This window comes from Chelonoidis abingdonii, chromosome 12 (assembly GCF_003597395.2).
Source record: "Chelonoidis abingdonii isolate Lonesome George chromosome 12, CheloAbing_2.0, whole genome shotgun sequence".
NCBI classification, from domain to species: Eukaryota; Metazoa; Chordata; order Testudines; family Testudinidae; genus Chelonoidis; species Chelonoidis abingdonii.
The window spans coordinates 5,676,619-5,702,701 of record NC_133780.1 but is presented as its reverse complement, the minus strand read 5'-3'; the positions used below and the strand labels follow the sequence as shown (position 1 = coordinate 5,702,701).

Genomic DNA, 26,083 nt, shown 5'->3' with positions numbered 1-26,083 from the left:
CCATTCCCGCCCCCCCTCGTATGGCTCCCCCTGCCCGCACTCACCGGGGCTGGGCGCAGCTTTCCCGGGCCCGGGCGGGTAATCGCAGCCAGCTGCGCTGGAGGCAGCCTGGGGCCAACTCCCCCTGCAGCCCGGGGGTGCCGGGGGGGGGCGGGGTCTCTCTCACTTCCCCCCCACTCCCGAGCGGGGCCCCCGGGGGCAGGAGCCGGCCGGGCCGGCGGCTCTGCCTTGGCCTTGGAGAGCTCCGGTTGGGACAGCGGGAAGGCCCTGCTGGAGATCTCCCCTCTCTTCCGGCTGCAGCCAGTGGGCTCCGGGCTCCCAGCACCTAGCGCCGGGGCGCGTGGGATTCTTGGCAGGGAAACGGGAATCAACCAGCAAACGCGTTACCTGTAGCGAATTCACTTCATCCCCAGGAGCCGCGCAGGTTTTGGCGCCCTAGGCGGGGCCTTCCGCCTCCGTCTTCGGGGCACTTCAGCGGCGGGTCCGGAGCAGTGAAGACCCGCCCGCAGAATTGCCCGCCGAGAGCGGAAAATGTCGGCCCCCTCCCCACCAGTTTCCTTGGCAGTCGCCGGGCCTGTCAGTCCCCAGCTCCTTTCTGGGTCCTAGCGATCCCCCCGCCAGCATCCGCTGTGCGCAGGCACCCAGCACGGGACCAGTTACAGGGACATGTGCGCTCTAGGACCCAGGGGCGCGGGAGGCGGCTCTGTCGGGGGTGGCAGCGAGCGTGGGCTCGCCCGTCAGCAGGAAGTGAGTCGCAGCCGCTGCGGTGACTTCTGCGCTCCCAGCGAGATCCCGAGCCCCGGCGGCTCGGTGTCTGGGAGCCCGGGAAGCCCTGGCTGCAGCCGGGAGAGGGGAATCTCCAGCAGGGCCCTTCCCGCTTGCTCCCCAGAGCCTCTCCCAGGCCAGGGCAGGCCCCCAGCCCGGCCCGGCCCCTGCCGGGGGGCCCCGCTCGGAGGGAAGGTGAGAGAGACCCGCCCCCCCCCCGTCACCCCCGGGCTGCAGGGGGAGGTTTGGCCCCAGGCTGCTCTCAGCGCTGCTGGCTGCGATTCCTGCCCGGGGCCCGGGAAAGCTGCCGCCAGCCCCGGTGTGTGCGGTGAGCCCGGCCGGGCCGTGCTGGGGGCTGGGACAGCGGCTTATGGGGGGACTGAGGAGGGAGAACCGGGGTGCAGGCCCCGCCATGCAGGCCGGAGGGGGAAACCCAGGAATAGGGAGAGACAGAGGGGATAAAAGTTCCCCCGGATGGGCTGAGCCGGCTGCAGCGGTTGCAAAAATGGGAGGCTTTTTCTCTCCCCTTTCCCAGGATCTCAGCTCCCATTTCCCGGGGACGTTTTCTTAAAGGCCCAGTGCATCGCAGAGCCGGGACAGGGCCGCTCGCCCCCATATAAGATGTTACTGAGCCGCTAAAGGAGACTTGCTCCAGTGAAATGTTTGCAGACACCCCCACAAAGATCTCACTGTCACACCTGCTTCGAGTGGTTAAAAGAATCCGGGTCTCAGGCCACGTCTATACGACGCGCCATTTCGGCGCGTTAAAATCGAAAGCTCGGAGTTCGATATATCGCGTCTCGTCTAGACGGGGATATATCGAACCCAGAGCGCGCTTACATCGATTCCGGAACTCCACCAAAACAAACGGAGTTCCGGATTCGACATGGCGAGCCGCGCACATCGATTCGGCGCGGTGAGGCCGGGTGAGTAACTCTATTTTAGATATTCGATTTCAGCTACGCTATTCTCGTAGCTGAAATTGCGTATCTAAAATCGATTTTCACGCATCGTGTAGAGGGGGCCTTAGTTCCTGTGTCTGCGTAAAGCCGCCCAGCACTTTATCCGTGTGTCCTCGCCACTGGCCCTGTGCCCCTGAGTTTCACTCTTCTTGGGATCCAGTCTGGGCAGTTTCACTCATTTACATTAGTTCCTTATGAAAATATTCTTTTCATTACTTTGAACTCTTCATCCTAAACTTTATTAACGTTGTGCAGAGGGACGTCGTGCCCTGGGATTCATATTTTTAATGGCAAATCATCATGGGAAATATGAATAGTTGCGAGTCAATCACATCTCAGGGTGACACTATAACAGTTCCTGTTTCTATTGCAATGTTGTAATTTGAGTTCAATGCTGACTGATTCATGGGTTGGTCTGAAAACTTCAATTTCCTTTGCTTTTAGCCAACTGTTATTTTGTCTCTCTCCAGCACCCTGGTGTTTTTTCCTCATGTCCCATTTGTGTATAGAACTTGGATCCGAAATATTCACTAACAGACAGAAGTTTTAAGGTTGAAGGCACCTAGATATTTTTAAATATTCGACTAGTGGCCTCAATCATTTAAAAAATCAGTTCCTAAGGGCCTTAGAGTGTCTCCTATAAAATGCTTTTCAAAAATAAATTTCTGTGGTATTTTTTTATTTTTTATTTTTTTTTTTTTACTAAGGACAGATCTACATCCACAAGACAGATTGGCAAACCCAAGAATTTGAACCCCATGAGCTATGCACCCAAAACTCTAGGATTTAAATAAAGAATTAAACAAATTTTATTTTTCTTTTTTTATCTTTTTGTGTCTGAGCCTTTGGGGTGTACTAGCTACATAGCTTTACTGCTACCCCGTTCAAAGGATCCATATATCTAGGATGGTTGTACAATCTTGTAACAGCCGATGCCATTTCACATTTCTGGGAACATGTGATTCCCCTCCCCCACTTGCAGTTGAAAATTGATTTAAAAACCCTATTTCTGTAAGTACCCCTGCCCCCTCCTGCACACTCCGAAGTGCGCACTTGACTTTCCTGTGACTTCATTTATTGCACTTATTTTAACTGATCTAAGAAACACTGGTTGGCCAGATGGACAAACCGAATAATTAAGCCTCTGTTTAAAAAAAATCAACCAAACACTTAAAAAACATTAAAAGGAAAAAAGGGGCAAAATGTATCCTAGTTTACGGAAATCCTCAGCCTAGCTCTGCCCTTGGGATTTGGGGCTGGGGGCGCCGATTGCATGGTTCGCCTAGGGCACCTGGTGTAGAGCCGCCCCTCCATTCTGATGTAGGACAGAGGTAACAGACACTGCTGTCTGTCTAAGTCACATTTCTCTGGCAGAGCCTAATTACAAGGAAACTATCCACAGGCAGCCCCCTCCCTTCCGGCGCACACACAGGCTGCTCCCAGGTTACACTGGATTTTTTTAAAAAGAGACAAACTCATGATTGCTGGGGCTCTGATTCCTGAATGTTCAGGGCTGTCCTAGGTCTTGGTCTGATTTCCGTGCAGGATTCAGATCTCAGCCACACCGAAGTCAGACCAGAGTCACTGCTGGCTCTGGCCAGGGGAGAGTGCGGATGGGCCAATGGGATCAGCCTCTGCCTGCCTGTCTCTGGGGGCTGCCGGGGGAGTCCAGAGCAGCTCATTCTTCAGGTGTTGCCACCAGAGGGCTCCTACTATTGCTAAGGGGGAGGGGTTTACACTGTAGTAGGCAACAATCCCCCAAGGTGGCCCCTTTGATTCTGCTCTTTTCCTAGTGTTTGTCTCAGAGATACTGTTACTGTGAGGGTCTGAAGAACTTGGGGGAAATGGGGTGTGACACGGACTGAAGCCCCTTCTGTAACCTCCCCCATCGCCTCTCTCACCCCGACAGGCTGAAGAATCAGGTCCACATTTCACTCCAGATCAGCCCATCTTCCAGGAGGTGGGGAAGGGAAATGGCTGTGATGGAGCCAGCTCAGGTAGGGGATTTTCAGGGAGCTGCTGGGCAGGGGGAGGGAGAAGCAGGGAAGAGACAGGGTGTGAGAAACCTGCTGATTTTCTGAATAGGACCATTGGTGATAGGGACGGAGGGACATTCGCCCATTTAAAAAACAGGAGACGACCCCACTGCACAGGGATGGAGCCTGAACCCAGTAGCCAGAGGTTGCTGTGAAATACAAAGGCAAGCTATTGGGATTCCTGTCCCTGTCCTTGGCTCAGAGCTCTGCTTCCTGTATCAGCCTGTGGCTGGCAGGTGTGTGGGAAATGAGAAGACCCTGCCCTGCTCCGTGTGCTGAGGGGACAAGGAGCTCTCACCTTCTCCCACCCCCTGAAGCCTCCTGGCTGCTATGCTGGGTAGGGGTCTGATTCTGCTACCCTGGCCTCCCTGAGCTTTGAGTTTTTCCCCCTTTCCCGTGACTAGTGGAATTGTGGCTGGGGCAGCAGGTGCTGAGTGAGGACTCTTATTGTTCCAGATGCTGGTGACCTTCGAGGAGGTGGCTGTGTATTTCACCCAGGGGCAGGGGGCTCTGCTGGACCCCACTCAGAGAGCCTTCTACAGGGACGTCATGCAGGAGAACTACGAGACACTGACCTCACTGGGTAAGGGATTTCCGTCCCATTGGTTATTAAAAGCTGTGGAGTCTTCATGTCTGACTCTGGTCAATTTCTTCCCTTGACAGTTAGATCAGAGGCAAATGGGTTCCATAATGCACAGCTGCTGTGTGAGAGAGACTTGCATCTCTGTACCCTCTCCAATGAGACATGGGTGTCAAAACTTAATGGCCATGCTAGCTCATCCCCACCCCTCCAGCTTTCAAAGGGGCAGAATTCATTCATTGTCTTTCTGACTTGATTTCCATTCGCACACACAATGTTTATTTACTGCCCTTCTTGGGAATAGCTCCTGCCGTTGGGAAGGCTTAGAAATAGGCAGGGGTTCAATGCCAGAGCTGTGTGTACATCAGCAAGGCCCCTAGACTGGGCAGATCCTGGGAACTCCTAGTGAGGGTGTAAAAATTCCGCTCACCTCCCCAGAGGTCTCCCGCTCCCAAGGTGGCTTAGTGACCACATTCCCGTACTCCTGGGTTCCACGTTCCCCAGCAGAGCACAGGGACAGGTTCCGCTCACAGAATGTCCTTTGTGACAGACGCACTCTCAATCCTCCATGCAGCCTGATCTGGTCTGATCTCCCCTCCTCTTCCCCCTGCCACATAGGATTTCCAATTCCCAAACCTGAGCTGATCTCCCGCCTGGAACGAGGGGAAGAGCCGTGGGTCCCGGATCTCCAGGTCTGCGAGGAAAGAGAGAGCCTGAGAGGCAACTGCACAGGTGAGGACTGACACTGAAACTATTTGGGGAATGAAGAAAAAGTTGAGATGCCTAAAAATGTGGTGTGAGTGACGCCCTCAGTTCTTCCTCCTCTTACCCAGGGCAGCGCAATAGTCAGCAGATATTGCTCATGGATTTCCACTCACCCTGTTAGCTGCAGGAGTTTCCTTCCCATCTCTCCTTCCCTGTGAGTGTTTGTGTGGGATGTGGAGGCAAAATCCAGTTGCTTAGTATTTGCAACTTTAGTGTGTTGGGTTTGGCCTCTGTACTATTCCTCTTTCTCCCCAGCACAATGACTCCTGTCTGGATTGTCTCTCTCTTCCACTAGGTGCTGAGCGAGGGAGTGAAAACAAGGAGGAGAATCATCATGAGGAGGTTCCTGGGGAAGTGAAACCACAGGGAACCTTTGTGGGAAGAGCTGAAGGGAATTTTTCCCAGTGCTGGGACCAGGGAGAAGCCTGGGAAAATTGGCAGAAGTCAGAGAAGCTGCTGGGGAACCACCCAAGATATAAACTGGATGAATCTATTAAATGTGGGATTGGAGACAAGGATCCCACAACCCAGCAGACAAATTCCAAGGAAGACAAACGCTATGAATGCCTCAGTTATGGGGAAGGATTCATTGTGAGATCACAGCTTGTTACACATCAGACAATCCATACTGGAGAGAAACCCCTTCAATGCTTGGACTGTGGGGAAAGGTTCAATAATCGCTCAGCCCTGAATAACCATGGGAGAAGCCACAGAAGAGAGAAACCCCCTCAATGCCTTGAGTGTGGAAAATGTTTCATTTGGAAGTCAGAACTAATTAGACATCAGCTAAGCCACACAGGAGAGAGACCCCATAAGTGCTTTGACTGTGGGAGAAGTTTCAAACAGAGGTCAGACCTTGTTAATCATCAGGCAATCCACACAGGAGAAAGACCCCATAAGTGCTTGGACTGTGGGAAATGTTTCATACGGAGGTCAATCCTTGTTAATCATCAGAGAATCCACACAGGGGAGAGACCCCACAAGTGCGTGGACTGTGGGAAAAGTTTCACATGGAGATCAGACCTTATTAAACATGAGAGAATCCACACAGGAGAGAGACCTCACAAGTGCTTGGACTGTGGGAAAAGTTTCAGTCGGAGGTCAGCTCTTTTAAAACATCAGGCGTTACACACAGGAGAGAGACCGCATAAGTGCGTGGACTGTGGAAAAAGTTTTATACAGAGGTCAGACCTTGTTAAACATCAGGCAATCCACACCGGAGAGAGACCCCATAATTGTGTAGATTGTGGGAAAAGTTTCATGCGGAGGTCAGACCTTGTTAAACATCAGGCAATCCACACCGGAGAGAGACCCCATAAGTGTGTGGAATGTGGAAAAAGTTTCATACAGAGGTCAGACCTTCTTAAACATCAGAGAATCCACACAGGAGAGCGATACCCACAAGTGTTATCTGTGGAAAAGGTTTCCATATGGCGGTCACACCTCGTTTAAAACATCAGAGAATCCGACACAGGAGAGAACCTCACAAGTGCTTAGACTGTGGAATGTTTCCATACAGAAGATCAAACCTTGTTAGACATCAGTCCAATCCCACACAGGGGAGGAGAACCCCCACAAGTTTGGACTGGCGTGGAAATTTCACACTAGAGATCACAACCTCATTAAACATGAGAGAATCCACAGAAGAGCTTAACTTCTCTATCACAGAGATAGAAAAGTGTTAGGTAATAGCATGCAATTTGACCGAGATCACCTGTAGAGACATGTTAGAAAAGTGTGTCCTCTCAGGGCTTGTCTACACTATGGGGAAAATCGATCTTAGATACGCAACTTCAGCTACGTGAATAACGTAGCTGAGCTAAGAATACCTAAGATCCGGATTACTCACCTCCTCACCCGCGGATCGATTCCGTGGGCTCCCCCTGTCGATTTCCGGAAAACTCCGTTGGGGTTGGTGGAGTTCCAGAATCGATATAAGCACGCTCGGGGATCGATATATCGCGTCTAGATGAGACGCGATATATCGATCCCCGAGCAATCGATTGTAACCCGCCGATACGGCGGGTAGTGTAGACGTATCCTCAGATAAACTAGAGCTTCGAGAGGTAACCATGTATTGTTAAAGACATGGAAGAAGATGGTAACTGCAGTAGTCTTTGTTTAGCTGTATCTTGTTAGAGGTTAACAATGGAAAGAAACGGTTCCTGTCTAGGGCTCTATTCTGTGAATTCAAAGATCAAAAGGGAATATTAACATTTAGACAAAACTTGGCTGTAATAATGTCATTGTCTGTCTCCGGAAAGTTTGTTGATAAACTGTCTATGAACTGCTTTATGGAGAATCACCTCGTGCTAATCCATGTTATTAATTACCAGTGATGTTTAGGAAATAGAAGGTTACTTCAAAAGCCTGTTGTTCAGCCAATGACTGTGTGCTGTCAAGACGCTGCAAAAATGATCCTTTCTTCTCTGATCTGCCTAAGCGTTATTCGGGGGGGGGGGGGGCGCGGATCTTGCTTGTCTCCTGCAGGACGCTCTCTCTCAGGAGTGGGGGATGCAGAGGAAGATGATGGAGTCTTCATTCTAGTGCTTCGGAACAGGGAAATCTGCAGAGTGGAGACGTGGTCCTCCAGCCACATCTTTGCTGCATACTGTGTGATCACCTGGCAGGCTAGAGATAACATGGCCTTCAGCAGGGCAGTGCTCCTATCAGTGGAAGACTCTGACCCCACCACCTGAATTTGGGCTTTTGAGTCACCTGCTTGGAATGAACATGAACCAGCACTCGAAGATGGAAAAACAGTTACTCACCTCGTAACTGTTGTTCTTCGAGATGTGTTGCTTGTGTCCATTCCAATATCCACCCCCTCTCAGCCAGCAAGAAGGAACGGAGGGGGTGGTGGGTGGACAGGGCCCTATATTGGGCACCCAGAGTGACCCTCCGGCTAGCTGCTGGGGTGGGGGGGGGGAGAGTCCCAGAGAATCCGTAGACTCAAAAAAATCAGGAAAATAAATTTACCCATTTTCATCTGAAGTGGGTAAACCAGCTTCACTTCTTATTATTCAGTTGTCTTAGTTAGAAAAGTTTTAGCATGATCATCTTAATATATAAGTAAATATATATAAAAAGCTCTTCCCATCTACAAGTTATCTGGACTAGCACAGAAAAAACCTGGGGTCAACTTATTGTGGTGCCTACACCCGTGCTGGGTCAATGGGAGAGCGTTGACCAACAGTGGTTGAGACAAACCCTTAGAGTGCGTATCCAGCACTCGCACCCAGTGCTTTTGCTGATAGATACTGATCATTGTCATTGTTCAATGAAGAAGAAAATCTCATGACAAAGGCAAAGGAAACGTGAAAAGAAAATCAGAAAGGACTATTTTGGAAAGTGATCATTTGTCTTTTGAAGTCCTTAGGAAATCTGAGCTAGCTTCTTTCAAACTGATTTAATATCAAAATATGTGACAGAACCACCATCAGGAAAGAGAGAGAATCCTGCAGTGCAGGGTGGGTTACAAACCACTTTACTGTTCATGAAGTGAAATCTCAGGGAATCTTAAGACTCAAAATCTGGAGAACAAATGAGCATTTCGACTTCCCCTACTGTGATCTTCCGTTCTGGGAAAAAAGTCCCGGCCTGCAGCTTCCTGAACAGGCCAGTGTTCTGAAAGATGCGTGCATCATGCACCTTTCGGGGGCAGCCTGCGTTAATGTCAATGAAATGCCTGCGGTGATCCACAGTGCCTGGAGAACCATAAACACCCCTTCCGATTAATGTACTTGGATGCTAGGTAGGGTGGTGCCAGAATAGGAATATGCATCCCATCTATCGCCCCTCTACAGTTAGGGAAACCCATTTGTGCAAAGCCATCCACAATGTCCTGCACGTTACCTGGAGTCACGGTTCTTCTGAACAGGATGCAATTAATGGCCATGCAAACTTGCATCAACACGATTCCAGTGGATGACTTTCCCACTCCAAACTGGTTCGCGACTGATCGGTAGCTCTCTTGAGTTGCCAGCTTCCAGATTGCAATAGCCACCCGCTTCTCCACCAGCAGGGCAGCTCTCAATCTCGTGTTCTTGTGCCATAGGGTGGGGGCGAGCTCCTCACACAGTCCCATGAAAGTGATTTTTCTCATCCGAAAGTTCTGCAGCCACTGCTCATCATCCCAAACTTGCATGATGATGTGATCCCACCACTCAGTGCTTGTTTCCCGAGCCCAAAAGCAGCGTTCCACGGTGCTGAGCTTGTCCGTGAATGCCACAAGCAATTTCATGTCATGCGTGTTACGCGACTCGATATCGTTGGCCTCCTCATTGTCACTTTAGATCTTAAGGAATAGCTCGACTGCCAAACGTGGTGTACTGGCGAGCCTTGTCAGCATATTCCTCAGCAGTTCGGGCTCCATTTCCTGCAGACCGAAATGGAACACAGAATCGCGCTGCACAGAAACCGTGGAAAGATGGCGCCAAATGTGGACGGAAAAACAGGGATTGCTGGGATGTGAAGTGATGCATCACGGGGTGTTGGGACAGGACCCAGAATACCCCGCAGCCCTTGCCCCTCTCCCACAAGCCACGGCGCCAGAATGGGGAGAGGTGCTCTGTGGGATGGCTGCCCATAATGCACCACTCCCAATGCTGCTGCAAATGCCACAAATGTGGCCACGACAGTGCGCTGGCAGCTGGCAATGTGGACAGACTACAGCACTTTCCCTACTCAGCTGTACAAAGGCAGGTTTAACTCACAACGCCGTACATCTGCAAGTATAGCCATACCCTATGCCTTCCCAATCGCAGGAGCTATTCCCAAGAAGGGAGGCAAATAAGGATTGTGTGTGTGAATGGGAATCAATACAGAACGGAGAATGAATTAATTCTGCCCCTTTGAAAGCTGGAGGGGTGGAGATGAGCTAGCATGGCCATTAAGTTTTGACACCCATGTCTCACTGGAGAGGGTACAGAGATGCAAGTCTCTCTCACACAAAAGCTGTGCATGACGCAAAATAGTCCCTTCTGATCATTGACAAGGGAAGAACCTGACCAGATTAATACATACGGACTCCACGGCTTCTAATAACCCAGGGGACAGGAATCCTTTACCCAGCGAGGTCACTTTCTCACTGTTCTCTCACATGAAGTCCCTGTAGAGGGCTCTCTGAGCGGGGTCCAGCAGAGCCCCCTGCCCCTGGGTGAAATACACAGCCACCTCCTCGAGGTCACCGGCATCTGAAACAACAAGAGTCTCCCACTCAGCACCTATTACCCCAGCCACAATCTCTCTAGTCACAGGAAAGGGGGAAAAACTCGAAGCTCTGGGAGGTCAGAGTAGCAGAATCAGCCCTCTACTGTTTAGAGCAGCCAGGAGGCTTCAGGGGGTGGGAGAAGGTGAGAGCTCCTTGTCCCCCCCAGCACACAGAGCAGGGCAGGGTCTTCTCATTTCCCACATGCCTCCCAGCCACAGGCTGATACGGGAAGCAGAGCTCTGAGCCAGGGACAGGGACAAGAATCCCAACAGCTTCCCTGCATATTTCACAGCAGCCTCTGGCCAGTGGGTTCAGGGTCCAGCACTGTACAGGGGCTTATGTCCTGTTTTCGAAATAGGCGAATGTCCCTCTCCCCTTTGCTGGCAATGGTCCTACTCAGAAAATCAGCAGGTTTATCACACTCTACCTCTCCCTCCCCCCGCCCAGCAGGCAGGGCAGGCTCTAAGTTTTTTGCTGCCCCAAGCAAAAAATTTTTTGGCTGCCCCCCCACCCCAGACAGGAGTTTCCCCTCCTGCCCACCAGTGCCCACCCCCCACTCACACCTCCTGCTGCCCCAGCACTGGGCTCCCCTCCAAACGTGGAATCTGCTACCAGCACACTGCAGCCGAGCCTTGGCCCAGCTGTGACTCTGTCCCCGTGCAGGTGGAGCTGCTGGGCGGTGTGGAGCGGGAGTACTTCCAGGTGGCGGTGCGGCTGCGGGGCAGCGTGGAGAACACGGCCCCCTCCCTGGGCTTCGCGGCCCTGCTGGTGGCCAAGGTGGATCAGTTCATACTCACTGCCCTCACCCCCGACATGCTGGCAGCCGAGGACCTGGACAGCCCCCGGACCTGCTGCTCTTCAGCCTCACGGTGCCCTGGCCCAGCCCTGGTGGGACGGAAGGTGAGGATCTCCGGCTGCGAGGCTACCTGCTCAGCACCGACAAGCCCAGCCAGCTGCTCACCTCCTCACACACTCCGGGAGCCTCTCACCGCCACCGCAGCCGGGGCTTGGCTCCAGGGGACCCCATTTCCCTCCCTCCCCGGCTCCTCACACACTCTGGGCAGGGCCACCCAGAGGATGCAGGGGGCCTGGGGCAAAGCATTTTTGGGGCCTCCTTCCATAAAAAAAAGTTGCAATACTATAGTAACATGTATTTGGAAATGTAAAAATAACTAGTGAAATACGTTAAAAATTAATTTTGTAGTAATTTGAAAATACACCAAAACCATTAAGTGCTTTAACGGGTATGTACACATTTACAGTACAAAATGGGCTGTTGCTGGAGATGGTTGGTGCCAATGGGCTGTCACTGCCTGGGGGTGCTGCTGCGTTGCCCAGGGTTGGGTGGGGAGCTGGGCTCTGGGTGGGGGTGCCGGTCACAGGGGCTGGGCTCAGGACTGTGGGGAATGAGTGCGGGTGTCTGGCTCAGAGGGGCTGGGCTCAGAACTGGGGGGGGTCAGGCGTGGGGGGGTGTCCAGCTCAAAGGACTTGGCTCAGGCTGGGGGGATGGGGTCAAGGAGTGCCCAGCTCAGAGGGCTGGGCTCAGAGCTGGGGGTCAGGCTGTGGGGGGATGGCGCGGGGGATTGTGCCAGCTCAGAGGCTGGGCTGGAGCTGGGGGTCAGGGCTGGGTGGGGGAGGATGGGTTTGGGGGGGGGTGCCCAGCTCAGAGGGCTTGGGTTCATAGCTGGGGGTCAGGGCTGTGGGGGATGGGGTCAAGGGTGCCCAGCTCAGAGGGCCTGGGCTTGGAGCTGTGGGTCAGGGCTAGGGGGGATGGGGTCAGGGGGTGCCCGGCTCCGACCCCGCCCCTTACCATGCCGCTTACCCCCTCTCCCCGACAGCGCTGCAGCGACGTGGTGTCTCCAGCGGGGCCTGAGTTCCCGCCACTTGGCTGCACCTCGCAGCCCTGCCCCCTCACCAGCTGAGACATCGGGGGATGGGGGAACACGGAGGCGGGGGGAGCCTCCGACATACCCCGCGGGGCCCGGAGCCTGGGGAAAATTGCCCCACTTACCCCATCCCACCCCCGCCCAGGCTCGGCTCGGCTCCCTCCCTCTCTCCCCGGCTCCTCACACACTCTGGGAGCCCCTCTCACCCCCACCACAGCCCGGGCTTGGCTGTGTGAGGAGCTCCCGGAGCGTGTGAGGAGCCCGGGATAGAGGGGGACCCAAGCCCGGGCTGCGGCGGCAGGGAGAGGGGCTCCTGGAATGTGTGAGGAGCTGGGGACGGAGGGAGGAGGGGTCCTGCTGCCGCTGCCACTCCTGGCGGTGCCGCGTTTCCGAGTGGGCTCTGCAGGGCGCCGCCGGGCTGGGCAGTGGGCACGGATCCCGGCTCGGATGAGTGCGCCAGGGCCGGCTCCCGGCAATGAGCCCCCAAGCAAAAAAATAAAAAATAAAAATAAAAAAAGGGGGGGGGCGGAGTGCCGCCCCTTAGAAAGTGCCAATCCAAGCACATGCTTGGAGGGCTGGTGCCTAGAGCTGGCTCCATCACAGCCCCTACCTGAGCTGGCTCCATCACAGCCATTTCCCTTCCCAGTCTCCTGGAAGACGGAACGATTTGGAGCAAAATGTGGACGTGATTCCTCAGCCTGTTGGGGCAAGAGGGGTGATGGGGGAGGTTACAGAAGGGGCTTCAGTCCATGTCACACCCTGATTCCCCCCAGGCTCTTCAGATCCTCCCAGTAACAGCATCTCTGAGCCAAATACTAGAAAAAAAGCAGAACTAAAGGGGCCACTTTGAGGGATTGCCCCCCACTGCAGTGTAAACCCCTCTCCTTTAGCAATATCTGGAGCTCTCTGGTGGCAACACCTGAAAAATGAGCTGCCCTGGACTCCCCCAGCAGCCCCCAGGGACAGGCAGGCAGAGGCTGATCCCACTGGCCCATCCGCACTCACCCCCTGCCAGAGCCAGCAGTGACTCTGGTGTGGCTGAGATCTGAATCCTGCCCGCAAATCAGACCAAGACCCAAGGCAGCCCTGAACACCCAAGAATCAGAGCCCCAAAGACCATGAGTTTGTCTCTTTTTAAAAAAATCCAGCATAAGCTGGGAGCAGTGTGTGCGCAGGAAGGGAGGGAGTCGCATGTGGATATTTGCCTTGTAACTGGGCACTGCCAGGGAAATGTAACTTGGACAGACAGCAGTGTCTGTTACCCGTCATACATGGGGATGGTCATATTGGTGAGTCTGTGACTGCCGTGCTCACAAAGGTGGGAGGCACAGTCTGGCAGACGTAACAAACATATATTAAGCTCACTTCACACGTTGTCATTTTGTGTCTCTGCACAGGTGCGGAGAGCAGCGCTGATCTTGCTCCAAAGCATCCAGAAGTAGGGAGGGGCGGTTACCAGACATGCTCTGTATTTGTTTCCAAAGCTGCATTGGATGTTTTCATTGGGCACATGTCACAGCCACTCCTTCTTTACACACCTGAGAAATCAGGTAATCAGAGCTTGGAGGGGAGACAGGTGTTTAGGACAGTCACAGTCTCCATGCCCTGGAATGGCTCTGGATGAAGCCAGGCAGGACTCTGGTGCAGTGTCTCTCTCTCAGGGCACACTCTCACCAGGGCAAGGGATCAAAGGAGTCTTTACAATTCACTCCCATGGGACAAGAGTACCGCCACTTGGTCTGTGTTCCTTATATAGGCGATCACTGAGCAGTCAGGCCAACATCCTCTGTGCACACAGCAGGATCTACCATGATCCTATCTGGCCATCGCCCTGCTGCTCATGAAGGATGTCCTGTCCTTTGCAGGAGAAAGAAGAGGAATGAGATCATCTTACATTTCCACCTCAACCCATCTACCGAAATTCTGTCAAGCCAAAGCTGTGAAATATCGTAATGGCGTTTCTACAAAAGACAACACTCAGGGAAGATGAGATGAGTGCCCCACTGTTTCGCTCATTCTCTTTGGACTTGCAAAATCACATGTGCGTTACACCTGGACTACACAAACCTTAAAAATGTTCAGGACGTGATCAAAGACCTGATGATTTATAGTGTTTGGGGGAAAGTCTCCTGCACTTGTCTGGCTGTCCTGACTACCAATGTCAAAATTAAGGCCACCTTACTTCTGAATGAGAGCGTCCACACAGGGGTTTAAAGCTCTGGAATTCATGTGGATCAACTTCACACCTTTAACATCAGACCCTGTAGACAAGCCCTGAAGAAGTAAAGGGGAAGAAATAAGAGAAATTGATGAAGGCGCTGCAGGAGACTCTGCTAATTCTTTTAGTTTTAAAAGTTTTAATTTGTTTTCCATGACACCCATAGATATGGGCGCAGACATTCAGATGCAGCGCCTGGCAGAGGTGCAGAAGCAATAGACACATAATCTGTATCAGAGTTTTCAGCCCTTGAACAATAATGGGTCATTTAACATCTGAGTGAGCAGCTTAGTCTGTGTCTATAAGAAAATGGGTGTTTTTCACATGGGGTAACTAACCTTATCTGCATTAGCTAGACCACTGCAAAAACAGAGCAGAGGCAAAGTACATTAGTTTCATCAAAAGGTGAACAAAGTGAGGTCAGCACGGTGTCCCCCAACCTGACCAATGCAAAGGAGAAACAGAGTAATTCATTTTTTAAAAATTCTTTGACTGTGGTCGCACAAATCAGTACATCTCTCAGAATACAGAACATCCCTGAAATGGATCACAACAAAAAATGGAAGACATAGGGAATTAGAAGCATAAACACTGTGGCAGAAATATCCACATCAATGCATACAATAAATGAAGAATAAATAAACTTCAGAGTATGCAGGATGGGGGGGTTACTTACAGAAATAAGGTTTTAAAATCAATTTTCAATTTTAAGTGGAGGCGGGGAATCACATGTTCCCAGAAGTGCAAAATGGCATCGGATGTTACAGGATTGTACAACCATCCTAGATATATGGATCCTTTGGAAGGGGTAGCAGTAAAACTATAAAGCTAGTATACCCCAAAGGCTCAGAAAGATTTATTTCCTTAAATCTAGACTTTTGGGTGCATAACTCCTGGGATTTGAATTCTTTGGGTTGTCAGTCTATCTTGGGGATATATATCTGTCCTCAGTAAAACAAAACAAAACAAAACAGAAATTTACTTTTGAAAAATATTTTATATGAGACACTCTAAAGTCCTTAGGAACTGATTTTTAAAATGACTGAGGCCACTAGTCGCATATTTAAAAATATTTTAAAATATCCAGGTGCCTTCAACCTTGAAACTTCTGGCTGTTAGTGAATATTTGGGAACTAAGGTCTATACGCACTAGAAAAGGTTCAGAAAAGGGCAACTAAAATGATTAGGGGTTTGGAGAGGGTCCTATACGAGGAAAGATTAAAGAGGCTAGGCCTCTTCAGCTTGGAAAAGAGGAGACTAAGGCGGGATATGATAGAGGTATATAAAATCATGAGTGATGTGGAGAAAGTGGATAAGGAAAAGTTATTTACTTATTCCCATAATACAAGAACTAGGTCCCACCAAATGAAATTAATAGGTAGCAATTAAACAAATAAAAGAATTCTTCACACAGCTCACAGTCAACTTGTGGAACTCCTTGCCTAGGAGGGTTTGAAGTTCTGGGCCTATAACAGTGTCTTAAAAAAGGAAACTGGATAAACGCTGGTGGCTAAGTCCATAAATGGCTATTAGCCAAGATGGTAAGGAATGGTGTCCCCTAGTCTCTGTTTGTCACGAGGGTGGAGCTTGATGGCAGGTAGAGAGATCACTTGATCACTGCTGACCCGCATTAGCTTCAAGCCCTCTGGGCACCTGGCATTGCCACTTGTCATAGACAGATACTGGGCTAGATGGACTTTGCTGACCTGGAGGGCGTGCTTATTACCAATGAGACATGAGAAAAACACTAGGTGCTGATAGAAAAGAGAAATAAACATTGGCTGCTAAAGCATAAGGAAATTGAAAAGTTTTCAGACCAGCCCATGATCAGTCCCACTGCACCAATTACAACATGCAATAGAAACAGGAACTGTCACAAGTGTCACCCTGAGGATGGACTGCGAAGCTACAGGCAACTTATAATAATCTTCCAGGATGATGGCCATTAAAATTAAATTCATGGCACAAGGACATCCTCCGCTCACAACGCAAGGAAGTTTTAGATGAAGAACCAGAATAATAAGAATATTTGGATAAGGAACTAAATGTAAGGATTAAACCTCCAGACTTGGATCCGAAGAAGTGAGTGAAACTCAGGGCACAGGCCAGTGGCGAGACACACGGATGAAGCGCCGGCGCCTCTACGCAGACACAGGAACTGGACCTCGGATTCTAATTCACCTTCGAAGCAGTGTGACAAGTGAGATCTTGGGGTGCTGTAAATATTCACTCGGAACAAGTCTCCTTAGCAGCTCAGTAACATCTATTGGGGGCGAGCGGCCCTGTCCGGTCTCTGGATGCACTGGGCCTTAAGTGACACGGCCCCCGGGAAATGGGAGCGAGTCCTGGGAAGGGGGCGGAAGAAGCCCCACCACCAACCATCTGGAAGGGAACTTTTATCGCCCTCTGTCCCCGCCCCTCCCCACCGCACGTGTCGCTGCCCAGCCCACAAGAAGGCCCGACTGGCTCCACCCGCCTCACTGGGGGCCAGTGGCTCAGACCATCTTGGGGGAATTTTATCCCCTCGGTCACCCCTCCTCCTGGGTTCCCACCGCCCGCACCCACCCGGGGCTGGCGGCAGCTTTCCCGGCCCCGGCAGGAATCGCAGCCAGCTCCGCTGGCAGCAGCCTGGGGCCAAAACTCCCCCTGCACCCGGGGGGCGGGTCCCTCTCTCGCCCTTCTCCTCGAGCGTGGCCCCCCGGGGCCAGGGGCCGGGCCCTTGGGGGCTCTGCCCTGCCTGGGAGAGGGCCTCTGGGAGCAGCGATAGGCCCTGCTGGAGATTTCCCCTCTCCCGGCTGCAGCCCGGGCTTCCGGGCTCTCCAGCACCAGCCGCCGGGGCTCGGGACTTCGCCACGAGTCTGGGAGCCAGATTCACCGCAGCGCTGCGAGTCACTTCCTGCTGCCGGCCGAGCCCAGCGCTCCGCTGGCCCCCCGACAGAGCCGCCTCCCGCAGCTCCTGGGTATCCCATATCGCTGTCGGGTTCGCGCGAAGCATCTCTGCTCCGGCCTCCTGTTTCCACTTGACAGTCTTGTTAAGGTGAGATAGTCCGTCATGGAGCATCTAACGCAGAGCATTTATAAAGATCTCCTCGTGTATGCTATAGTGGATGATAGTCCCGCCTGTACGCGGGAGAACCGTGGGTTCGATTCCCACGGGGTAGTAAGAACTTTTGCCAGTGCAATGAGCCCCTGGGCGTCAGCAGGAACTTGCCTGTGGAGTCCAGCGCGGTGAGCTTGCAGAGGTTAGAGGGCAGCCCCAGAATGATAGGGGCTGTAGTGAGTGGATGACCCAGTGTCTCCCCACTGGCAGTAACTAGTCTCTTGGGTGTCAGCCAAAGAATGCTGATCAGGGACCACTGCAGGTCCCCTTTTTTGAACTGCACTCTTCCAGTCATAAAACGGCATCGGCCACCCTGATGCCCCCCAAGTGTGCCAATAAGTGCGGGGATGCATCAGGGACAACATTGGTTCTAAAGGTGGGGGAAGTAAGTAGCCAGTGGTGGCCAGCCGTTAGACTCGGTCTGGGCCAGGAGGCGAGGAATTCTTCATTGGATGATGACCGTATATAGGTGGGTGCAACACTGGTTTGAAAGGCTGGACTCAGCACCAGATGTTACAATGCTGTCCTGGTGTCAAACAGGGAGGGGAACAGGTGGTGGGCGGTGAGATAGCCCCATGTGGCTTCTCCCCGGCTCTTTACAGGGGAACAGGGAGCTTAGGCAGCTGACTGTTCCCGCTTCGTCCTGGGTTGGCCTGCTGAACCCCCATCTGCCCTGGTCCCACCCCACTCCATACCTCCATTGAGGCCCCACCCGCCTCTTCCCACCCCTACCCCACCCCCATTCCAACCCCTTTCCCAAAATCCCCACCCAACTCAGCCCCTATTCCATTCCCTTCCTCAAATCACAGCCCAGTCCCACCTCTTCCCTGCTTCGTCCTCTGAGCGCCATGTTCCCGCTCCTCACCCTCGCTCCTGGGGCATGCGAACGCCATCAAACAGCTGTTTGGCAGCAGTAGGGCGGGAAATGCTAGGAGGTAGGCGGAGAAGCAGGGACACGGGGAGGGGGGGAAGGGGAGCTTGGCTGCCCATGATTGCAGAGCACCCACTCATTTTTCTCTGTGATTGTTCCAGCCCCGGAGCACCCATGGAGTCAACACCTATGGCAGCGGGTGGGTGTAGTGGGGGATGGAGAACAGGGAGTGAGGGAGGGGTAGCCCACCCAGAGCTTCTGGGACAGCCAGGCTCCTGGGAGCAAGCAATTGCGGGAGCTAAGAGATCAGGCTCTCAGCTCCGCACATGGCCTCTTTTAGGTCGGTGGAAGTGCTCCTGGTGAGGTCAGGTGCCCCAACCCAAGGAGGATAGTGTGGACATTGCCTTCCACAGTAATTACTCTGGTGGCTGTAAGTCAACCTAATATAGCTTGAGTTAGGTTTGGCGTGTAGACGTACCCTTACAAGCAAAAGGATTTCTCTCACCCAAGAGGTTTCAGCAGTCCGTACTCACTGGAAAGGCTCCCAGCGAGAACCACTCACCCCAGTTCAATGATGCTCCTATTGTCTTTCAAGCAATCCTGCATCCTGAGTCACTTCTTGCTTCCGGGCCTGAGTCCAGCCAGCAATCACTCCTGCAGCTATTCCTGGGTCCTAGCAATAAACCCATTGCATTGCAGCCCCCTGTCCCAGTCCCTGCCCCCTGGGGAGCCACTGCCCTGGATTCAGGCAGCTTCTTCCAGCATTAAGAGGGCATCCTGCATAGAAACGTCTCCTGTCAGCATTCAGTCTTGCTTGCAGCCTTCCTGCAGGAGAAACCAGGGCACAGGCTGCTGGATGATCAGCCCATCTGTGGCAAACTTCTCTCCACATTGGGCTGGCTAAGGCCTTGCTTTAACCTGCCTCCTTGGTCAGAGGCTACCTCTGGTTGTCTCAGCTGGGTGGTTCAGATTTGTAGGGGAGAGAGAGAGAAGGCAAAAGGATAGAGAATAGAAGGAGGAGGGAGGGGGCATAATAGTTTAGACCAGTGGGAAGGAAACAGACACATGAGGGGAAGGCTGGCAGCAGAACCTCAAGTCTCACACGCCAGGGGGGGTTCAGGATTTAGCCGATGCTGAAGCAGTTGAAGATGTCGGCTTGTTCCCCTTCTTTGGTTTGCCCTGCTCAGCTTCCCTTTCAGGATCAGGATGATGAAAGCCCAGCGGTGCCATGTGGGTCCCAGAAGACAGTGAGTGTGAGACATACCCCACAGTACAATCTGGACTGTTGAACTGCTTAATTCTCCATCCCAGGGCATGTTTTACACTGCTGCCCTGTGTGAACAACTAACCCCTCCATGCTCTGCTCACACACAGCCACCAGCCTTCAAAGTCACTCCTGGCTGCACTGTACTGAGTGCGACTAGCCAGACACGCAGGAACTTGCCAAACAACACAGCGACATCAGCCAGTTTTCAACTCCCAGCCTTGCACCCGGAGAATGTGCATCTTGGACAGCTCAGTTTGTTCACTGTGCAGGACAAACTCAGTCATTAGTGGGTCGTCCCCACAAAGGGGCTGGATTAGGCCACAGCCTTGTTCTCTCCAGTCAAATACCCCCAAACACTTCAATGAAAACACACAGGTCCAGACAAAACACTGAAATCACTTTAGTAACTGGAGCAAGGGAGTTTTCAGGGATTACAAGGGAGAAGGATGTAAAAGGTTAGAACTGGTTAAAACTATAAAATCATAAAATGCCTTTTAAATCCTAAATTTTACCAAGCTAAGGAAGATGTGAAGCAAACAGGATCTCCCACCCCACCCACTGTTGCAGGCACGTCACAGTTCTGAGTACCCAGGCTGCTCCTTCCAGCCTTGCTCCGCCCTCCCCACTCCAAGGCCCCTGTTGCCTTTCAAGGCGGATTCTTGCCTTCTGTAAAGATGGGAGAGCAGAGGTAAAAATGGAGGCCACTCTCCCTTGTGCTTTTGTACCACTCTCCTCTTTGAGGTTCACCCCACAGCCAGGGGGCAGGTGACAATCAGTCTGTGGCCTAAGTGAGCGTCCAGCCGTCCTTCTGGTGAATTGTAACTCTCCTGTTCCCAGCTCCACAGCTGGTGAAGGGCCGGCTGAGCAATTACTGGCCACTTAGCACCTAGCGGGTGTGCAGGTGCCACTGTCTCTGGGGAGCTCATCTGTGGGCGTTTTCCAGGTTTACAGCATGTAAGAAACATACAGCAAACTCTCCGAGCTCCATGGACTGTGCTGATAGACACATTTTAATGGGACAATAATATTCAGCAGGCGATGACTTTCCCTATGATACCTCACAAGACATACTTTGGAGAAGATTTATCATTTTGTAAACATGGTGACCATAATAGTGTAGACTAGCGGTTCTCAAATGCATTTTATCAGCCCCCGCCACCTCCCCCTTTCTTTGTGTCTTCGGTCATTGTGCCCCCACCCTCACAAACACACATATCGCCACCCAGCTCTAACGGCAGAGTAGTTGCTGGCAATGCGCCCAGCTCTGAAGCCCTCCAATAGCAGCACAGAAGTGAGGGTGGCCACGTAAAAAGTGATATTCCTCAATATAGCTGTTCACAGCAGACTTATCACCCCATTGACACCCCTACTTCTGTGCTGCTGCTCCACCTGGGTTTGAGAGCCTGAGCATTTATCCCCACCTCCCAGATGGGCCTGTTCCTGCTTCATGAGCCCCAGCCACCTGGGGATGACAGCCAGTGCTTTTTTTTTTTTTTTTAAATCAACCTACACGCCTCCCTTGGGAGGCTCTGCCCCATAGTTTGAGAAATGCTCGTGTAGATAGTCACCCGTAAAATCGGTAGCCAAGATGGTAACACCTGCTCCTTTCTGTGTCCAGGATCTCCAGAGACAATGTCCGAGCAGGAGAGCAGAACAGATCCCATTGACACTAACCTTCCAAAACACATTTTGGTGATTTCAGCTATAAACATTCCCTCCATCCTTCAGGCCCTACCCCCAGCAAATTCAATGACACTGAGCTAGAATTGGGCAGGTGGCAGGGGTGACAGGTATAATCTCTGAATTATTGATCCCTGAATTAACAGAATACAGGAACCCTTGGGATAAATTGTTAACCTCTAACAAGATATAGCTAAACATAGACCACTACAGTTACCCCTCTTCTTCCAAGTCTTTAACAATACACGTTCACATTTCAAACTCTAGCTTATCTAAGGTGGACACACATTTAAATCTCTCTCTAAAGGTTAAATCTGAGTCAATTGCATGCAAGTTGTTTAACCCTTTATTGCCATGTGTGACAGAAATTTAGATCCTGTGTGGATTCTTCTGTGCTTAATGAGGTGTGATCTGTGTGTGAAACTTTTCCCACAGTCCAAGCACTTCTGGGGTCTCTCTCATGTGGATTCTCTGATGTGAAACAAGGGCTGTTTTCTGTCTAAATCTTTTCCCACAGTCTAAGCACCTGTGCGGTCTCTATCCTGTGTGCACTGCCTGATGTTTAACAAGGTCTGACCTCTGCATGAAACTTTTCCCACAGCCCAAACACTTATGGAGTCTCTCTCCTGGATGGATTCTCTGATGTTTAAGAAGGTGTGGGAGAGGAACTGTGTATGTGTAGGGGAGAAGCTCCAGGTGGCTTCCCCTGCTCTTTCCAGGGAACGGAGTATAGAGTGGGGCAGCTCAACCAGAGTCTATTGGGCAACAAGGCTCCTGGGAGGGACCTGCTGCTGGAGCTAAGAGACCAGGCCTTCAGCTCCTCACATGGCCCCTCTTTGGTCGCTGGAAGTGCTCTTCATGAGGACTCACACCACTGACCCAAGGAGGAGAGTGTGGACAACTTATAGGTTCCCCCATAAGCAAAAGGATTTCTCTCACCCAAAAGCATTCAGCAGCCCAAACTCACTGGAAAGTCTTCCAGCCAGGACCACTCCCCTGAGTTCAGTGATGCACTTTCAAGGTATCTTGCTGCCATGAATTGGAATAGGGGAGGGGAGATAGCCAGAGGCATTTTTTCCTCCTTCCTCATTCTCCCACCCTTTATACTGGAAAAGTCTTTGCTGGGTCTTGGGATCAGGCAACTCCATGGCGTAAGTGAGCTCCGAAGCATCCTGCAGATGAATTGTAAATTTCTTTGTTTACCCTTTCTTCCAGTTGGTGGACGGTCAGATAAAGGATAGTTACTGTTTCCATAACTGGCGTTCTTCAAGATGTGTTGCTCACGTCTATTCCACGGTAGAAGTGTGCTCGCCACGTGCACCGGTGCCAGAAGTTTTACCCCTAGCAGTACCCGTAAGGGGGGAGCGCCCCCCGCAACCCCTAGAGTGGCGCCTGCCTGGCATGGTATAAGGGGAGCTGCGTGTTCCCCCCACCCTCAGTTCCTTCGGCAGAGGGGAAGGAGAGTGAGATGTGGAATGGACATGAGCAACACATCTCGAAAAACACCAGTTATGGAATGTAGCTGTCTTTTCTTCTTTGAGTAATTGTTCATGTGTATTCCACCGCAGGTGATTCCAAGCTATATCTCTTGGAGGTAGGTAGGAGTTCACAAGTTCCCAGGATGGAGTACTGCCCTGCCGAACCTGGTGTCATCCCTGGTTTGGGAGACTATTACATAGTGCGAGGTGAACGTGTGAACTGAAGACCACGTGGTGGCCCTACAAATGTTCTGTACAGGGACGTGGGCTATGAAGGCAGCCGATGAGGCCTGTACCCATGTCAAGTGTACCCTCACAATGGGTGATGGTGGGGACACCTGCCAGCTCATAACAGGAGCAGATGAACAAGGTGATCCCGTTGGAAAGCTGCTGAGTGGAAATCGGCTGGCCTCTCACGCATTCAGCCAAAGCGACAAACAGTTGCAAGGACTTTTTGAATGGCTTGGTTCGCTTGAGGGAGAAAGCCAGAGCCTGCCTCACATTGAACGTGTGGCGACGGTGCTCCTCAGAGGGGGGTAGGAGGTCAACTAAGGGATGTAACCTCGGGAAATGGTGTTGAGGACCCATCGGTCTGAAGTGAGCCAGGGAGGAAAGCACACAACGGGCTGGAGAAAGGAAGCTTTACTGGGGGTGCATCCCTGCTGAGAACTGGTGGGGTACCCCCGAGCATCCTGTCAAAACCGCCTTTTACCCCCCTGCTTGCCCTTAGAGGACTCAGTTCTTGGTAGGCCTAGTAGTCCTGCGGGATGGAAGGGGGCGGGGCCACAATCAGCTACTTTGAACGGGGTGAGGAGGCTGGTGTGGTATTTTGGGTGTCAGCCGGCACTGGAGGATTCACTACCTGGTCAAACTCTGGGCTCATCAATAGGGGTCGGCCTGACTTCAAGGCTGCCCCAGTCTGTTGACATCCTAGGCTCCCTTCTTGCCTGCGCCTAACCTCGGCATCTCAGCAATAGGGAGATACTGACTCCTTCCCCCTATCATTTTTGGGGTGTCATTCACGGTCCTTTAGATTTCAGGGGCAGCTTCACATGAAACTGACAAGCCAAGTGTAGTCGCTCTGTGGCTGTGATGCAGCGAGTTCACAGTTCTCAGCCTCAGCCGTTTGGCTCTCAGGAACAAACCCAGCCGTTTCCCAGCTCTGCTTTTCTTGCCTTCTTCCACTCCCAGCAGTACCTCACATCACTGCAGGGATCAGGCAGTAACTTTATTCTCCATTTCAGTCTCTGCCTCTTGCACTCTGAATCTAGCTTGCAGCATCTGTGTTTGTACTGAGAGACACTGATCACTGTCGATCAAACCACACAAAAATATCTCATGACAAAGCATCAGATAAAAATTAAAATAAAATCTAAAAAAGGATGATTCCAACAAACGATCATTTGTTTCCTGAAGTCCTCAATAAATCTGAGCTACATCCTGTCAACTAAACTAATATCAAAGTACATGACCTCATGGCCTTCATGAAGAGAGAAAAACCCACAGTCCAGGGTGGGCTATAAAACACTTTCAAAGTCATAAAGTGAAATCTCAAAGAATCTTTTAAGACTCAAAATCAGGAAAATAAACGTACTCATTTTCTTCTGAAGTGGCCAAACCAGCTTCGCTTCTAGCCTCAGTATTCGGTTGTATTGGTTGCATCATTATAATAAAAGAAAGAGAAAGAAAGAAAAATCTTCCTATCTACAAAATGATCTGGACTAGCCTAGAAAAAGTCAGGAAGCAATTTTACCAAGGGATGGAAACAGGATCCTCAACTGAATCAAACAAGCTGGTACTGTCCCTTTGGGGCTGGCTTACCTGGGAGTTTCTGAGTGTCCAGTGGAGAGGGGCTAGACGCTACAGAATGACATGTCAGAGGAGCTGGAGGGAAAGCTTGTGTCTAGTGTGAACCTGCAAGGCAAAGTAAGGACTGGCAGAGCCCTGGGGAGTTTGTCTGGGGAGCTAAAGGCTCGAGGTGAGAGAGAACTGACCTCCAGTTTAGCAGAAGCACGTCTCCCTCATGCTGAGGCAGGAGGGTAACCAGGTGATTCACAGTCCAGGGCACCTGGAGAAAACGTTACAGCTGGAACCTGCAGCATGTGGAGCTCAGGGAAGGTGAAGTAACACCTCCAAGGGGCTTCCCAGACTGCTGCTGTGTCTGTTAAAGATCTTTCCCCCCCTACATTATTCAAGACAAGCGACACTGGGAGTTTGAAAGACTAAATTCTACTTTATTCTTTTCAAAGCAAGAAATAAAAGCTAAATCCCGCCCCCATCCAATGCCCAGTTCGGCATAGCCCCAACCCAGCACATGCCTGCTCCAGCCACACACGGCCCCCAGGGAAAGAGGAACAAGTAAAAGCAGGTAAAAAACCACCCAATCTGTGAGAGAGGCATTTGCCCTCCCTCCTCTTCTCAGCAATGTGGAGACGGTGAGCCCTCTCCATATCAGTCCTCTTCAGGCATCATTGGTAGCCCTTTAGAGTTCAAGGGTGACTTCCTCCAGCACTCGTAGGACATTTCCTCTCTCTGGGACACGTGCAGTGAGTTCACAGTTCTCAGCCTCAGCTCTCTGGCTCGCAAGAGCAAACTGCCCTTTCAAGGCCCTGCCCACCCACCTCCTCCTGACTGTACCTCACATCTCCGCAGGGATCAGACAGTAATTTCCTTCCCCATTTCAGTCTCTGACTCTCAGCATGCGTATCCAGCACTCGCACTGGTCATTTTCATTGTTCCAAGAAGAAAATCTCATGACAAAGGCTAGTGAAACATGAAAAGAGAACTAGAAAAGCCTACTTTGGCAAACGATCATTTGTTTTTTGAAGTCCCCAATCAATCTGAGCTCCATCCCAATCAGAATAATTCAATATCAAAACACATCACAGAATAGCCGTCAGCAAAAAGAGAAACACCCACAATGCAGGATGGGTTACAAGCCATTTTCTGATTCACGAAGGGAAATCCCAGAAAATCTTAAGACTCAAAATCTGGAGAACAAATTTACCCATTTCCTTCTGAACAGGCTGAACTTGTTTTACTCAGCACCGCCGCATTACTTGGCTGTGTTACTGACAGAAGTTTTAGCATCATCATCATAAAAGAATGAGAAAAACAAGACAAATCTAACCCAAAACTTTGTATCTGCAAATGATCTGGATTTGGCTGGAAAAACTCCAGATGCCACTTTACCAATAGATGGAGGCTGGAGATTGAAGCTCAAACTGTGCATTGGGGTTCACTTGAATTCATGTGACACTTTT

The 26,083-nt window shown here is 51.6% G+C and overlaps 2 protein-coding genes across 2 annotated transcripts in view; one reads left to right on the top strand and one right to left on the bottom strand.

Moving 5' to 3' along the window:
* Window positions 1-26,083, bottom strand: part of LOC116829487 (uncharacterized) — a 193,036-nt gene that overhangs the window by 9,661 nt on the left and 157,292 nt on the right. Inside the window, 1 exon segment of the mRNA XM_075071504.1 lies at window positions 4,980-5,037. Coding sequence (XP_074927605.1) covers window positions 4,980-5,037 — 58 coding nt within the window.
* On the top strand, window positions 743-7,413 carry LOC116829490 (uncharacterized). The gene is made up of 5 exons (XM_032788342.2): window positions 743-960; window positions 3,637-3,724; window positions 4,220-4,346; window positions 4,962-5,075; window positions 5,404-7,413. Exons 2-5 carry the CDS (start codon window positions 3,701-3,703, stop codon window positions 6,558-6,560), a joined length of 1,422 nt encoding a protein of 473 aa, XP_032644233.2. The 5' UTR covers window positions 743-960; window positions 3,637-3,700; the 3' UTR covers window positions 6,561-7,413.

Excerpts from the sequence above, each read along its gene's own strand:
- LOC116829490 (XM_032788342.2), top strand. The coding sequence starts at position 3,701 with ATGGCTGTGATGGAGCCAGCTCAG. Across the intron at positions 3,725-4,219 it reads CTGTGATGGAGCCAGCTCAG|ATGCTGGTGACCTTCGAGGA; the intron begins GTAGGGGATTTT and ends TTATTGTTCCAG. Across the intron at positions 4,347-4,961 it reads CGAGACACTGACCTCACTGG|GATTTCCAATTCCCAAACCT; the intron begins GTAAGGGATTTC and ends CCTGCCACATAG.